The sequence below is a fragment of the Canis lupus genome, chromosome 2 (genome assembly GCF_048164855.1).
Source record: "Canis lupus baileyi chromosome 2, mCanLup2.hap1, whole genome shotgun sequence".
Taxonomy (NCBI): Eukaryota; Metazoa; Chordata; class Mammalia; order Carnivora; family Canidae; genus Canis; species Canis lupus.
Genome location: NC_132839.1, coordinates 41,464,994 through 41,480,633, shown reverse-complemented (window position 1 = coordinate 41,480,633; position 15,640 = coordinate 41,464,994). Strand labels below are relative to the sequence as shown.

Sequence of the window (15,640 nt, the reverse complement as noted above, 5' to 3'; positions counted from 1 at the left end):
CTGCACAGAAAAATCCGAGAGATTCTACTGACAAACGTGAGAGCCAGTAAGTGTCACAGCATTGCCAGACGTGAGCTCAACCTCAGAACTCAGAGCGTTCCCATTTACAGCAATGACCCATCACTAGAAAATGTCTGCGTGCCGCAATTATACCATAAAGTGCTGAGGGATAATTAATGTATACAGTTCAGTTTCATTCCCATTGAAGTCCTAGCAAGGGGGGTGTGTGTGTATGTGAGAGAGAGAGATCGCACCCACTGATTCTAAGTGCACATGAAATGACAAAATCCCAAGAACAGCTGAGAGTCCTATAGAGGGAGACAAAGAAAAGAGGCCTGCCCAGCAGATGTCATGACTTATAACTCTGCAGATGTGAACCCTGCAGAGTGTTCTCTGGGGCTCGGCCGGGCCCGCCAAGGGAGCAGACACAGCCGCGTGTGTGGAAAGCTGGCACACAGCAGACGTAACATCATGAGTCAGAGGGGAAAGGCTGGCGGGGGCAGCCCGGGTGGCCCAGTAGTTTAGCGCCGCCTTCGGCCCAGGTTGTGATCCTGGAGTCCCGGGATCGAGTCCCTGTATGGAGCCTGCTGCTCCCTCTGCCTGTGTCTCTGCCTCTCTCTCTCCGTCTCTCTCTCTCTCTCATGAATAAATAAATAAAATCTTAAAAAAAAAAAAAAAGAAAAGAAAAGAAAGGCTGACAGGTCACTAATCAAGGCCGAGACTTGGGTCAGACTTCACACCATAGTCAAAAATTCATAATGGGTTAAAGACCCAATGTGAAAAACAAAAGCTTTGTACTAAAAAAAAAAAAAAAAAAATTGGCCGGCCTCCACGCAGATCTGACACAACTGATGCATTTTAACGCCAAGGGTTTTTGCATGCCGTTTAAACCTCCATGTCCAAAAATCCCTGACTTTAAAATCCAAATGCAGGGGAAGAGACACAAGAGGACCCTGTTTGGTGACCTCAGGGCCAGCCACAAACCGGTGGGTAGCATCTTGCCCCTCCACTTGGCAGGAGAGGCCCCTCTGGGGGACTTGGGCAGCCACCTTCTAGGGTTTACAGCGCAGACTGGAAATTGCCACCCCTGCCCATAGACCTTGCTCCTCTGGCCTGAGATGACCTGTCACAGGCCCATGGAAGCCCTAGTTTTCTCTGTGTCTGAAGAGAGGGTGCTGATTCTTTCTGCCTTTGGGGGTCCTGGCTGCTGGCAGGGAGTCAGGTAAGCAGTAGCAGCCAAGCCCCCAACATCCCTGCGGGTGAGCAGGACTCTGGGTGACACTCAGGGATGCAGAACTGGAATAAGCCACAGCCGTGACCCTCAAGTGGCCAGCAGCGGGGTGGGGTGGGATGAGAGCTCCAAGGGGAACAGGAGAGCAGGGACATGCGCAGCTCTCCATTGAGGGAGCAGGAACTGCCCAATGTGTTGGGACCAATTTAGCACTCAAGGCGGAGGGACTTGGTATCAGCCCAGAATGCCTCAAGAATGCCACCACTGGGGGGCCAAATTCTGGGTGACGGTATTGCAGCCCCTTTTGTATTAAGTGCCTTAAAATATAAATGCTGCACCTGCCAGCCCCTCAAGTCCCTGTCGGGGGGCTCTGAGTGTGGCAGGAGTTGCCCTAGAGGAGCTCCTGGAGCAGGTGGCACAGGGCTCTGCATCCCTTACCTCCCTGGGCAGCCCTAATGGCTGTGCTCCCCTTGCAGACACCATGCTGAGGCACCTGCGTGCCACAGATGCCATGAAGAACTTCTCGGAGTTCCGGCAAGAGGCCAGCATGTTGCACGCCCTGCAGCACCCCTGCATCGTGTCACTCATCGGCATCAGCATCCACCCACTCTGCTTCGCCCTGGAGCTCGCCCCCCTGGGCAGCCTCAACACCGTGCTGTCTGAGAATGCCAAAGGTACCAGCCAGGCTGAGAACTTTCCAAAGGGGTGGCTGGGGGCCCGCCCACCCAGATACAACCCCTGGGAGGCAAGTGAGCCCATGGCAGGCAGCTCAGATGCCAGGGAAGCTGTATCCCTGGGAGGTTCCCTCCTTTTGCCTGGCCTGGCTGTCTGGGCCAGAGCACACCTGCCCCACAGTGCACACAGCCAGCTCCCTGTGGGTGAAGAGAGTCACTTCACCAGGTCTACACTCTGGATGGTGCTGTTGCCAAGGCTAGGGAAGCTGATGGTTTAGAGTCAGATGGAACCAGGTTCCAAGTCCTGGTTCTCTGCCATCATCCAGTAAATTAGGCCTGTAGAAGGAGTATGATAATAGTCCCACCAAAGAGGCATTTGAGAGTCTTAAACAAGGCAACCAGGGGGACCTGAATAGCAGCCTGGGGCCTACAAGCCCACTGGCCACATAAATCTCTCCATTCCCCAAATGCACACCTGTGTCCATCATCATTCAAAACTCTGAAACCCTGAGGTTGGCTTTATCATATTTTTTAGTGAAATTTTAAAATAATTTTCCTTGGGAAATAAATAGGGAACTGAATCCCTGACAGGAAAAGAGCTGACAATGCGAGGCTGACAGGAGAGAGGTAGCTGTCTCTTGACTCAGGAAGAAGAAACATCATTAAACTCAAATTATTTCTCCCTCAGTGGAAGAGAACTTTTTTTTTTTAAGTGAAGATCTTATATCCCCAAACTCCCCCTCCCCTTGACAGTATAACAACCTTGGCCTGTGATGAACTCTAAGAATTTTGAATCCTTGCCCTTTTAGTAAGAACACCCACAATTCCAGGCATAAAATACCACAAATGAAGCTAGAACGATCAGTGTTTCTATCCTAAATATTGTTTTACATCAGAAGGTCATTCTCTGTCTCCTGTGGCATCCAGCAGGGAGAATAATGAGAAATATCTGTAGAATATAAAGCATCCGAGGAGAGAGAAAGTCAGAAAAGACAATTGTTGTAATGATAGTTTGTATTTTTTCTTTGCAAAGATTCTTCCTTTATGCCCCTGGGACACATGCTCACCCAAAAGATAGCATACCAGATTGCCTCTGGCCTGGCCTACCTGCACAAGAAAAACATCATCTTCTGTGACCTGAAGTCGGACAACATTCTGGTCTGGTCTCTTGATGTCAAGGAGCACATCAACATCAAACTGTCGGACTATGGGATCTCAAGGCAGTCATTTCATGAGGGGGCCCTCGGCGTGGAGGGCACCCCTGGCTATCAGGCCCCGGAGATCAGGCCTCGCATCGTGTATGACGAGAAGGTACCCACACCCCAGCCCACTGCCAGCCCCAGGTCCCTGGGAGGCCAGCCAGGCAGGCCTGTGGCACCTGCAGCTTCTCAGCTCCGTTCTCCCAGGCACGCTTCCCTCCCTCTCCTGTGCTTGACCGGGGGGGCTCTGACTTGACCCAGAATTGCACAGGCATCTGTGCCCACATCGCAATGTCAGGATTAACTTCTCCTTGGCTTCAGGAACAGTGAATTCGGCAACCTCTGAATTCTCTAACCTTGATTCAAAGACATAGTCAAGGTGGTACACAGTGAACGATGAGTCCGGGCCAGAAATGAGTCTGGATTTGGGTCCCAACTCTGCCATTTAGATGTATAAAGTGGGGACAGTGGGCCAGCCTCACGGGGGCTCAGGAGGAGCAGTCAGAATAAGGATGGCGGAGGCTCCTGGCCCATAGGTGCTGTTTGCAAGGCATTGCTCGAAGTGAACAGCAGACGTGTTGAGGCAGCACCACCAATGCCAGGAGAAGAGAGGGGATGCTAACATGACAGCGTGGGCTCCCCGAGCAGCTACATGGCCAGCCTCAGCCAAGATGATGGCTAAATGTTTACCTTTCCCTGAAAGCTGGTTAGTAGACTCAGGCATACAGACAACTTAAAGCCATCTTCCAGCTAATGCCAGCTCCAGGTCATTCTTTGCTAGCATTGAAACTCCCCTGGTCTATAATTTTTCATTATTTGGTAATTTGCAGATGAGTCATTGCCTCATTGCTTCAAAAATGACCTAAACAGCCTGCAGTCCCCATGCTGTGCATCACATCCCTGTGTTATTTTATAACTGGAAGTTTGTACCCTTGATCACCTTCAAAAAAGGAAAAGGAATGGCCTTAGTAAGGGCACCTGGGTGGCTCAGTTGGTTAAGCGTCCAACTCTTGATTTTGGCTCAGGTCATGATGTCGGTCATAAGCTCGAGCCCTGAGTCAGGCTCTGTGCTGGGCATGAAGCCTCCTTGGGCTTCTCTTTCTCCCTCTCCCTTTGCCCCTCCTCAACCCTTCTAAAAAAAAAAAAAATGACCTTAGCCTGAGTGGGTGAACTTGCCACCTGCGTCTATTAACTAAAATAGAAAAGGCAAATCAGAGTGATAAAAATAAGAGCTTCTTAAGTACCAGGTGACCCAGACAAGGCACCTAAAAACTAAAATTATAACAGGAACCTTCACATTGAAAATTCTCAGGTCTACCTCAGCCACTATCCTGCTAAAATGTTATCTCTTGGCCCTCCTGGAGGCCTACACTAACTTCTCCTTGTTGAGCTTTTTGATGACATTAAAAGTAGAGGAGTCAACATATTGTGATTTGAGAGACATTCCCCCTTTGTGATTTGCATACACTGTTCTTCTGGTGCCAGGCACATTAAGCCGAGGCTCTGTGTTCTCCTGCCTTTTCTTGATTCTCAATGATAAGGAGCATGGCATTCTTGGAACCTGTAACCAGTACCTGATGGTTAGAGTGTGTTGATTGGATGGATGGATGGATGGATGGATGGATGGATGGATGGACGGACAGATAGGTATATGGACAGAAGAACAGATCGTCAGATGAATGAATGGGTAGACAGGAGTATAGATAGATAAATATGCAGAAGGACAAGCAGGTGGGTGTATGGATGGATAGATGGATGATGAATGGAAAAAAAAAGAAAAGGGAGGGAGTATGGAAGGATCAGAAATGGATGGCTAAAGGGACAGAATGATGGATGGTCAGATGGTTGGATGTTTGGACAGGTCAAGGGAGGGTGGATGCATTGGTGGATGTATTGATGATTGTCTCCCTTTGGCAGGATCCCTGGTCTGATTGTGTCTTCTGCTCCCTCTGTCTCAGGGCCAGCTTATGAGAGCTGCTGGGCCCAGACAGGGGACCTGACTTGGCATGCCTCTTTGCCCAGGTAGACATGTTCTCCTATGGAATGGTGCTGTATGAGTTGCTGTCGGGACAGCGGCCAGCGCTGGGCCACCACCAGCTTCAGATTGCCAAGAAGCTGTCCAAGGGTATCCGCCCAATTCTGGGGCAGCCAGAGGAAGTGCAATTCCATCGGCTCCAGGCACTCATGATGGAGTGCTGGGACACAAAGCCTGAGAAGGTACCTGAGGACCCCGGGCCTGGGGACCTGGCACCTCCTGCCCCTGTGGTGGAGGGTCTGGATTAGTCTACTTGCCCATCCTTTGCTAAGTCTAGAACAAATGGGGCACTCTTCTCTGCTTACCTCTTCTATAAAGAGATAGTTATGGCTCCTAATATATCCAGTTTATTTTCTCTGTATGTGTGCCACTCAGGAAAAGTGAGCTTTCTTTTCCTCTCCAGCTTTTGTGTCACACCATCATGCAGGCAGAGCATACCAAACCCTTTATAGCACTATGGTCCCCACGCTAGAGCAGAGAGAATGTACATATTTCTTTTTAGAGTAATGGGGAGCAGGTCTGCTCATGAGGGCAGGAGTCATAAAATCATTTTAAAGCGTAGCTATACTATATTGTTCTGTGTGTTGATTTTATGTTCTGCACAAATAAAACTTTATTGAAAGAAAGAAAGAGAAAGAAAGAAAGAAAGAAAGAAAGAAGAAAGAAAGAAGAAAAAGAAAGAAAGAAAAAAAAGAAAGAAAGAAAAGAAAAGAAAAAAGAAAGAAAGAAAGAAAGAAAGAAAGAAAGAAAGAAAGAAAGAAAGAAAGAAAGAAAGAGAAAGAAAGAAAGAAAAAGAAGAAAAAGAAAGCTAGCTAGCTAGCTTAGCTGTTTGGGAAAGAGGCCAGTGATGTCAAAGTTAGAATGCACTTATCAAAGTAGACAGTATTTAATGTATTGGGAGTAAAATAAGATCAGAGAAAAATCCTTCACAAGATTGTTTGTCCCTGGGCCTGGGGCTTGGAATATCAGGGTTTAATCTAACTGGACCATATAAGTCCATGTTCTCCTATGGTTCAAGTCGCTATGGAGAGCAATGACCCAGACAGACACTCTGGCATATGAAGTTGTCATGGCCTCTTGCTTTGAGCCACTTCTAATCCTTCCCCCCTTGTTCAAGACCATTGGTTTCATGGGCAGGCCAGGCATCAAGTTGCTGTAAGTGACGCACGCTCATGGTTCTGGTGGCCTCTCTCCCTCAGCGACCGCTGGCCCTGTCGGTGGTGAGCCAGATGAAGGACCCAACCTTTGCAACATTCATGTACCAGCTCCCCTGCGGGAAGCAGACTGCCTTCTTCTCGTCCCAGGGCCAGGAGTACATGGTGGTGTTCTGGGACGGGAAAGAGGAATCCAGGTAACTTCCATAGTAACTTAACATGCCCTGCTAGTACCAGGGGGGCGGGGGGGCTTCTGTGGAATTGGGGAGCCGTCAGGGATGGCCATGGCCAGAGATGTCTCATGGATAGTGGGTTGAAAGCCTGATGGAGTTCCCTCCTGAGAGAAAACTGAGTCCATGCAGATAGAAAGGCATGTATGTGTTTGTAGTTAAAAGAAGCAAAGAGAAGATGGTGTCTGGCAGGGGTGTAGGGTCAACAGAGGGCTTTGTTTTTTATACTTGTTTTTCCCCTTTTTCATCATCATCCCCTATTTCCCCCATCCCTGCACCCCCTTCCCTTTGGCAACCACCAGTTTGTGCTCTGCTTATGAGTCTGTTTCTGTTTTATTTTTTCTTTTGTTTTTTAGATTCCACGTTTAATTGAAATCATATGGTGTTTGTCTTTCCCTGACTTATTTCACTTAGCATAATAATACCTTGAGGTCCATCCATGATGTGGCAAATGTTAAGATGTCATTCTTTTTTCTGGCTGAGTAATACTCTCTCTATATGTGTGGGTACACATACATATCCATGTATCTGTCTCTATAGCTATACCCCATCTTTATCCATTCATCTCTGGATGGATGCTTCAGTTGCTTCCATATTTGGCTACTGTAAATAGTGTTGCAGTAAATATAGGGAGACATGTATCTTTTCAAATTCAGTGTTTTCATTTTCTTTGGGTAAATACCCAGAAGTGGAATTACTGGATCATATGCTATTTCTATTTTCACTTTTTTTAGGAGCCTCCATTCTGTTTTCCCGAGTGGCTACAGTTTTACGTTCCCACGAACAGTGCACAAGGGTCCCCTTTTCTCGACAGCCTCTACCACACTTATTGTTTCTTGTCTTTTTGATACTAGCCCTTCTGACAGGTGTGAGGTGATACCTTTGAGTTGGACTCCCCTGATGATGAGTGATGTTGAGCATCTTTTCACAGATCTGTATATCTTCTTTGAAAAAAAAAATGTCTGTTTAGGTCATCTGCCCATTTTTAAACCAGATTGTTTGTTTTCTTGGTGCTGAGTTGTAGAAGTTCTTTATATATTTTGGTTATTAACCACTTATCAGATCTATCGTTTGCAAATATCGTCTCCCATTCAGTAGGTTGCCTTTTCGATGGTTTCCTTCTCTGCACGAAAGCTGTTTAGTTTGATAGATTGTTAATTTTTGCTTTGTTTTCCTTGCCTCAAGAGATAGATCCAAACAATATTGCTAAGCCTGATGTCCAAGAGTTTAACTGCCTCTGTTTTCTTTTAGAAGTTTTACGGTTTCAGGTCTTACATTTAGGTCTTTAATCCATTTTGAGTTTATTTTGGGATGGGGTAAGAAAATGGACCAATCTCATTCTTGTGCATGTGGCTGCCCTGTTCTCCCAGCACCATTTGTTGAAGAACCTATCTTTTCCCCCATTGTATATTCTTGCCTCCCTTGTCATAGATGAATTGACCACATAAGTATGGGTTTATTTCTGGGCTTTCTATTCTGTTCTCTTGATCTGTGTGTCTATTTTTGTGCCAGAACCATACTGTTTTGATCACAACAGCTTTTTTAAAAGATTTTATTTATTTATTCATGAGCGAGAGAGAGAGAGAGAGGCAGAGACACAGGCAGAGGGAGAAGCAGGCTTCATGCAGGGAGCTCAATTTGAGACTTGAACCTGGGACTCCAGGATCACACCCTGGGCCAAAGAGAGGCGCTCAACCACTGAGCCACCCAGGCATCCCCACAACTTGATAGTATAGTTCAAAATCAGAGATTGTGATACCTCCAGCTTAATTCTTCTGTCTCAAGATTTCTTTGGCTATTTGGGACCTTCTGTGTCTCCATATGAATTTTAAGATTATTTGTTGTAATTCTATGAAAAATACTGATGCTATTTTGATAGAGATTGCTTTGAATCTGTAAATTGCTTTGGGTAGTATGGACACTGGAACAGTATTGATTCTACCAGTCCATAGACATGTGTCCATTTATTTAGTGTCATCTTCAATTTGTTTTATCCATGTCTTCAGAGTACAGGTCTTTCACCTCCTTGATTAACCATATTCCTGGATATTTTATTCCTTTTGGTGCAACTGTGAATGGAATCATTTTCTTAATTCTTAATATTTCTTTTTGCTGCTTTATTATTAGTGTGTAGAAACACAACAGATTCCTGTATATTAATTTTGTACCCTGAAACTTTACTGAAGTCATTGATTAGTTGTAATAATTTTCCCATCCTGGGAGGACTTTGTCTTAAGATGGGAGCTATTTGCAGCTTGATGGCAGAAGAAGTAAATGATCCGAGGGGTCGGAGAGAGGGGCAGGTACTGAGGTGGACTTGCCAGATAGTGAGAGGGGCAGGGGACCCAGAGACAAGCATTTAAGGTGCCCTTAAATAAGAATTTGTGGGCCTTCCATTCTAGTCACATCTTTCTCTCAGTGAAGTGGCAGGAAGGATGAAAGCACAGAGAGAGGTTTTGAATATTCGAGGAGAAAAAGATGACATGTGACTTGAGCACCAATTCATGAGATCAGGGTGGTTGCAGGACAGCACTGAAGCCCACTGGAAGTTGGTGGCCACTGTTGGAAATGAGGCTTGTCCACAAGGTTATGTGCCCCAACATGTACTGCTGGCCCCAGGTTGCAAGATAGGAAACAGTTGATTTTAAGCAGAGCTGGGGTTTTGCCAGGAGGAAGAGAAGGGCATGAAAGGTGGGGGTATTTTCAAGAGGGTCATGATAAAGATGGATTATGGAAACTGCGTGGGGCCATAAAATGGATGAGGAACAATTGAAAGTACCAGAAATCCTAGGTCTTGGCAGAATGTAAACAAAACCAAAAACCCTGTGATGAGTTATGGTAATAGGTGGAATGGTCTGAAAAAGTAGGAGGTAGTGGTCAGAAAATAGTTACTTGACCCTGAGTGGATGGGAGGGGCACAAATATTAGTAAAGATGAGATCTGATGTGCAACTTTGGGAGAGGGTGCCTGGAATAAAATGGGGATAAGCGAACTGGGAAGCGAACAGGAAGTCACAGGACCAAGATGCCAAGGTATTGAAAAGTTAGACTGTGCAAGCTCCAAAAAGCCACCATCTGGTGTAGGATCCTTCCATCCTGGCCAAGGTGTAAGGTCTTTCCCATCCCCCTAGGGGGACATCTTCAGAGTCAACGAGAGCATTTCATGACCTAAGTAGTCTTCCAGTAAGCCTTGTGGCAAACATTTGCAGGTGCAAAAATCTAATAAGGCTTAGATAAAGTGAAGCTTGAGACACAATGAGATAAGTGGAAGGAACTTTACCATTTTCTCTAGGTCATCCAGGTGACCTTGGCACCACATTTTATGGCAGTGGGACTGAGTGCTCTGACATAAGACATGGTCTAAGAAACCATGCCCTAAAAAACCACGTATAGTTGTATGTGTATATTTAGTTATTTTTATTTATATTTATATAAGTAAATGTATACGTTTTCAGTAATTACATCACTGGCGGCACTGTTGTTATTTTAAAGCATTGCTTTAATTGCAGGGTAAAGTGAATGAGCAAGCATAACGGTATCAAGCATTGCACATTGTGATATTCGGCATGCAAAGTATGAAAGATAGGTTAAATTTAAAAACCTGTCATTCTGAGTATAAATTTTGAGACTCATGATAGATTTTATCTTTAAGAAAAATAAACTCATGTTTCCTAGCCCTGCCCATTGAAAAGGCCTAACAATAATGACCAACCACCAATGATGACCTCTGGGACCCAAATGGTGATCTCTAAGTGCCATAGGGAATCAGGGCTTATTTAAGAAGTGACTGACTCCAGGTCTGGGACAGGAAGATGGCCGGGAGCATCTGACACATCAGATCAGGGATGCCATCAGACCCTCATGAGAGTAAATTAAAGAGATTGAGGAGTCAATCCAAAGAGGTTTGTACTGGCCAAAGATAGGACAGTTGGCCATTAGTAAGAAGAATTGCAGTGGATTGAGACATGCCAAATTGTTTAAATTCATGAATTTCTAATGCTACTTAATAAAAACAAACTGAGGCACCTGGGTGGCTCAGTCGATTAAGTGTCCGACTCTTAATTTTGGGTCGGGTCATGATCCAGGGGTCATGAGATGGAGCCTTGCATTGGGCTCCGTGTTCAGCAGGGGGTCTGCCTGAGTCTCTCTCTCCTTCTCCCTCTGCCCCTCCCCCTGCTCATGCTCTCTAAATAAATACATAAAACCTTAAAAACAAACAAAAACCCTTCATTGATCACCCCTGGAGGCTCCTAGAGAACCAACACGTTATTTTAGAAATTAGTATACACAGAAAGAATCAAGATTTTATTCTACCTTTCCTATGTGAACTGTACCCCAGGGTAGCAAAAGAGATAAAAGGAGGAAGTTTCTCTTTCTAGAATAAATGAAGCTAATACTTGAAGAAGGAGTGCCAGAAATAGAATGTTGGCCCTTTGCAATCTCTACTGAAATAATAGATAAAAGGCAGTGATTGTCAATGATCACAAAAGGAGTGAGAACTGGACATTCCCAATAGAAATGCAAGTGCACAGTGAGGAAATGTCCTTGCCTTAAAAAAAAAAAAATCGAACAAAATGTAATCAAGACTTGGGACGCCTGGGTGTCTCAGTGGTTGAGCATCTGCCTTCAGCCCAGGACGTGATCCCAGGATCCTGGGATGGAGTCCCACATCGGGCTCCCTGCAGGGAGCCTGCTTCTCCCTCTGTGTCTCTGCTCTCTCTGTGTCTCTCATGAATAAATAAATAAAACCTTTTTTAAAAATGTGATCAAAAATAGGGATCCCTGGGTGGCGCAGCGGTTTGGCGCCTGCCTTTGGCCCAGGGCGCGATCCTGGAGACCCGGGATCGAATCCCACATCGGGCTCCCGGTGCATGGAGCCTGCTTCTCCCTCTGCCTGTGTCTCTGCGCCTCTCTCTCTCTCTCTGTGACTATCATAAATAAAAAAAAAAAAAAAAAAAAAAAATTTAAAAAAAAAATGTGATCAAAAATAAATAAAAAATTAAAAAATGTGATCAAGACTTGAGACAGGGGGCAGGGGGATAAGGCAGGTGACACCCCAGGGCTGTGGAGACACTTCCCAGAATCCTTAGCACATAAACTGCCAGAGAAAAAAGAGAGGTGGGAGGGGAGAGCCAGTCATCAGACTGAGAGACATAAAGACCAGTGGAAGTGTGGGCAAAAGATGTGTGTGACCCAGGTACATAACCTCCGTCTCTGCCTCAGACGGTGAGCACACTAGATGCCCATGGAGTACGGTGAGGAGACAGAAATATTAGGGGACGGCCAGGCCCTGTGAGTGAACAGTGGTGCCCATAAATAACAGCTTATTAGTTTTCAGAGCACTCATGTTGGGGGGCATGTTCTGAGGACTCCAGCCTACTCTGAAATTTACCCACCTATCTTTTTTTTAAGATTTTATTTGTTTATTCATGAGAGACAGAGAGAGAGAGACAGACACAGGCAGAGGAAGAAGCAGGCTCCCTGCAGGGAGCCCGATGTGGAACTCGACCCCAGGACCCTGGGATCACACCCTGGGCCAAAGGCAGATGCTCATCCGCTGAGCCCCCCAGGTGTCCCTCACCCACCTATATTTAGTCTGGACTTGTCTACTCTGAGACTGAGGGGCTCCCTTGTTCCTGGGGTGAGACAGACATGGCCAGTGGGAAGGGCGAGTGGCTCTGGTAGAGGTGTGGCCCCCGGTGCCCCTTCTTCACACTGGAGAGGCCATCTCTTGAACCCTGTAACGTCACAGGCAGAAGAGAGTCTTTCCTCCCACTGGGAATGGCCCTGCGTCCCCCAGAGGTTCAATCACTACCAGGGAGGCAGAATGCACCTGCACCCAAGCGTCATGCATGGCTCTGGATGCTTGCAGATCGTGGAAGGATTTGACCTTGGGTTCAAGGGGGTGGTTGAGGCCCGCAGCTCGCATCCCCCTCCCCCTCCAAGGCTACTCGGGCCACGCCGAGATAAGGGAGGTAGCCCCTGGCCACCGTGCACTGACTGTACCATTGTCGCCGGCTCTAGGAACTACACCGTGGTGAACACAGAGAAAGGCCTTATGGAGGTGCAGAGGATGAGCTGTGCAGGGATGAAGCTAAGCTGCCAGCTCAAGGTCCAGAACTCTCTGTGGACGGCCACCGAGGTAACCGCCTCCATGCAGGGCTCCCAGCGAGGTGGGCAACGCAGCCCACACAGGGGCCCAGATCTAGCAAATAAGAATATAGGATGCCCAGGCACACTGGAAAGTCAGATAGCCCCAGCCTACATGTGCGAGACCCCCAAAGCAGTGCCAGCAGCCCTGCGAAGCAGCAGCATGTCACAAAGGGCAACCACCTGCCTTATCCCTGGTGGGTGACTGGGACCCAGCTGAGAGAAATATCAGGTGCAGGATCCCAGCAGAAGGAGAACCCCAGTACACTGGGTTTCTTATAACACTGCCAGGTCTCCCCAGGGAATGCACTCAGCTCTGAAGGCATTTTGCCTTCAGGTCAAGGAAATCAGCAGAAGCCCCAAGGAGCTGTCTTCTGAGAAATCCAGAGAGGAATGCCCCAATCAGTAATGCTCTGAAGCTACAGGTGCCATGGGGTGGGGCGGGGCGGGGTGGGGGAGATTGGTGCAGCCAGCCAAGACCCACAGAGTAGGTCTGTAAGACTGCTCATCCCTGTGTAATTCCCAGTAGCGAAAACTTGGAACCGGACTGAGCATCTGACGGCAGATTAGCCAGGTTGTGGCACCCCCGAGCGATGGGCAGCACAGAGGTGCTCAAATACAGTTCCCTTGCAGGCCAGGCAGGACAGGGCTTCCCCTCTACCCACCATGCAGTGTCACGAGAAAAGTGAGGAAACAGCACAGTCGTTGGTCCCACTTTTGCCAGGAATGAGGACACACCCACAAATACCAAGGGGAAAGGAGTCTGGGCCCCAAGTCCCCATGGAGGTTTTCTCCAAGAAATGGGATATGAATGATTTTATGTTTCTTCTTTCAACTCTTCTGTAGTTTTCAACATTTCTACAAAGAATAGGAATATGCAACCAACCAACCTGAAAACCCCCAACACATGTTGCTTTCTAAGGCACAAAGGGATTCCTGAGGTAGAAGGGACCCTAAGACAAAACTGGCAGATATATTCCAACCTGGGTCTCATGTTGGTTTGTCTGCCTCTACAGGACCAGAAGATCTACATCTACAGCCTCAAGGGCATGTGCCCCTTAAACACACCCCAACGGGCTTTGGACACCCCGGCTGTTGTCACCTGCTTGTTGGCCGTGCCTATTATTAAAAAGGTGAGGTAAGGGAAAAGGTGGATGCCCAGGTCTGTGACTCCCTTCCTTTTCTGTTGGAGTGGCCCCCCCACCTCAGCTTAAGGGGAGGGGGTATGAAGAGTGGGAGCAAAGCCATGGCCTCTTGGACCACCAAGCCCAGATCAGGTCACACTCAGCCTTGGAGAGACAGGCCATCATTTGTGCCTTTTCAAGAACCTGTGTCACTAGCAAAGCAAAACTATGAGCCGAGTGGAAAGCTTGTATTGCACCTGCAAATGCCACGGCCCCGATTCGAGTGAGGCCCCTTTTTGGTACAAATGATATAAAGAGCCATTGTACATGTGCCCTTCCCCTTTGGGTAGCAGTGGTTCTCCAGAGTGCGGGCAGCCCTGCCCACCCCCCTCTGGAGCGCCCACTGTCAGCCTGAGACCTGGGTCGCCTCTTGGTCCATTTCCTCTACCTTCCATCCCCCACCTCTCTGAAATGGAACCCCAAGTGATAAATCTCCACAGCCCAGGGCTCAGGCAGCTCCACCACTCCTCTGATGGGACTGGGTACCTCTGCAGGCCCGGCAAGCTCCCCCAGCTGGCTCCTCGCTCCCCGTCCCATCCAGCACCGCACTCTGAGGGGACCCTTCCAGCTAGGAATGGCCCCACCCCACACACCCCTGCCAGACTACGTTTCACTCCGTTCTCAGGGTCAAGGACCATCAAGCCTGCTCTGAGAAGCTGCCCCAGCCTGGCCCCAGCCCTTCAGTGGTGCTCTCAGGCTTCTCTGGCCTCCGAGTCCAGGCACTGCTCTTCTGTCTTTGTCTCAGCCCTCCTGCTTTGCTTATCCTCATCCCCCATCCCCACCCCTCTGCTCCTAGTAAATGCTCAAGGTGATGTTTGGTTAAAACATGTTAGCTGTCATCATCCAATTTCAGTTTTCTCATCTGTAAAATGAGGATAAGAAGAGGTAGAAGAAGGTTCTTTCCTTCTGGGCATGACACACCCAGAGCCCTGGACCCACACACTTGGGTAAATGTGACCATTATTATTACTTCCTGACAGTCATGAAATATATATGCTCTTCACCCTACTCCAGTTTATTTCTTTAAAACAAAAAGAAAAAAAAAAAGAAGGTCTGAAATCAACCCTAGGGTCATTTATGAGTGTGCCCCATGGGCGAGGCTAGGCAGCTCAGGACCCGGTCTGCCCCAGAGCCTGGGAGAACATGACACAAAGCGTTATTTAAGGCCACTGCTGGCCAGAGCCCCCGAGCCAGGGCACCACCAGCCTCATGACCAGAGGGAATAAAGCCGGCTCTGTGCGGAGCCTCCCAGTCAGGGCGCCTGCCCCTCGGAGGCCGTGCTGCCCCGTGGCCGCGACAGCAGGCCCCTACATTCTTGCACGCGCACGTTCACACCCAGCTGGGCCGTGGGGCTCACCGCCCTGACTGGGGCCCGGAGCCGGGATTCAGATAGAGACTCTGCTCCTGTTTGCTTTGGCTGCTTTCTTGCCTACAATTCTGAAAATGGATTTTGATAAATGTTCTTTGGGCTTATTGGCCTTGCTGCTGAGCTAGAAGCTGGTTTGCTTGTTTCCTTGGCCGCCTGAGTTCCCAAGTAGCTCCAGGTTCCAGAAAGGGGGCTTTCTGCTGCTCACTCGCTCTGGCACAAAGCCTGGGTCCCCGCTCTGTCTCTGTCGTGGCTTCAGCTTTGTTCTGAACTCTGCCCATCCCACCTCAGCCCTAGGCAGGCATCTAGGGTGTGACACTGCCCTCTGTTCCCAGCTCTGCAGAGATGCTCCAGGGAGACCCTGGGGCGGGGCGTGGGGGCATCAATCAGCCCTGTCCCTGCAACTTTGGCCTCTGCC

At 48.1% G+C, this 15,640-nt stretch overlaps 1 protein-coding gene across 5 annotated transcripts in view; it reads left to right on the top strand.

Annotated features, from left to right (window-relative positions):
• Positions 1-15,640, top strand: part of LRRK1 (leucine rich repeat kinase 1) — a 121,332-nt gene that overhangs the window by 100,237 nt on the left and 5,455 nt on the right. For all 5 annotated transcript variants that reach the window (XM_072796599.1, XM_072796620.1, XM_072796624.1 and 2 more), the window contains 6 exons: positions 1,708-1,905; positions 2,939-3,216; positions 5,127-5,321; positions 6,339-6,490; positions 12,547-12,664; positions 13,689-13,805. In XM_072796599.1, coding sequence (XP_072652700.1) covers positions 1,708-1,905; positions 2,939-3,216; positions 5,127-5,321; positions 6,339-6,490; positions 12,547-12,664; positions 13,689-13,805 — 1,058 coding nt within the window. The remainder of the gene's footprint in view (positions 1-1,707; positions 1,906-2,938; positions 3,217-5,126; positions 5,322-6,338; positions 6,491-12,546; positions 12,665-13,688; positions 13,806-15,640) is intronic.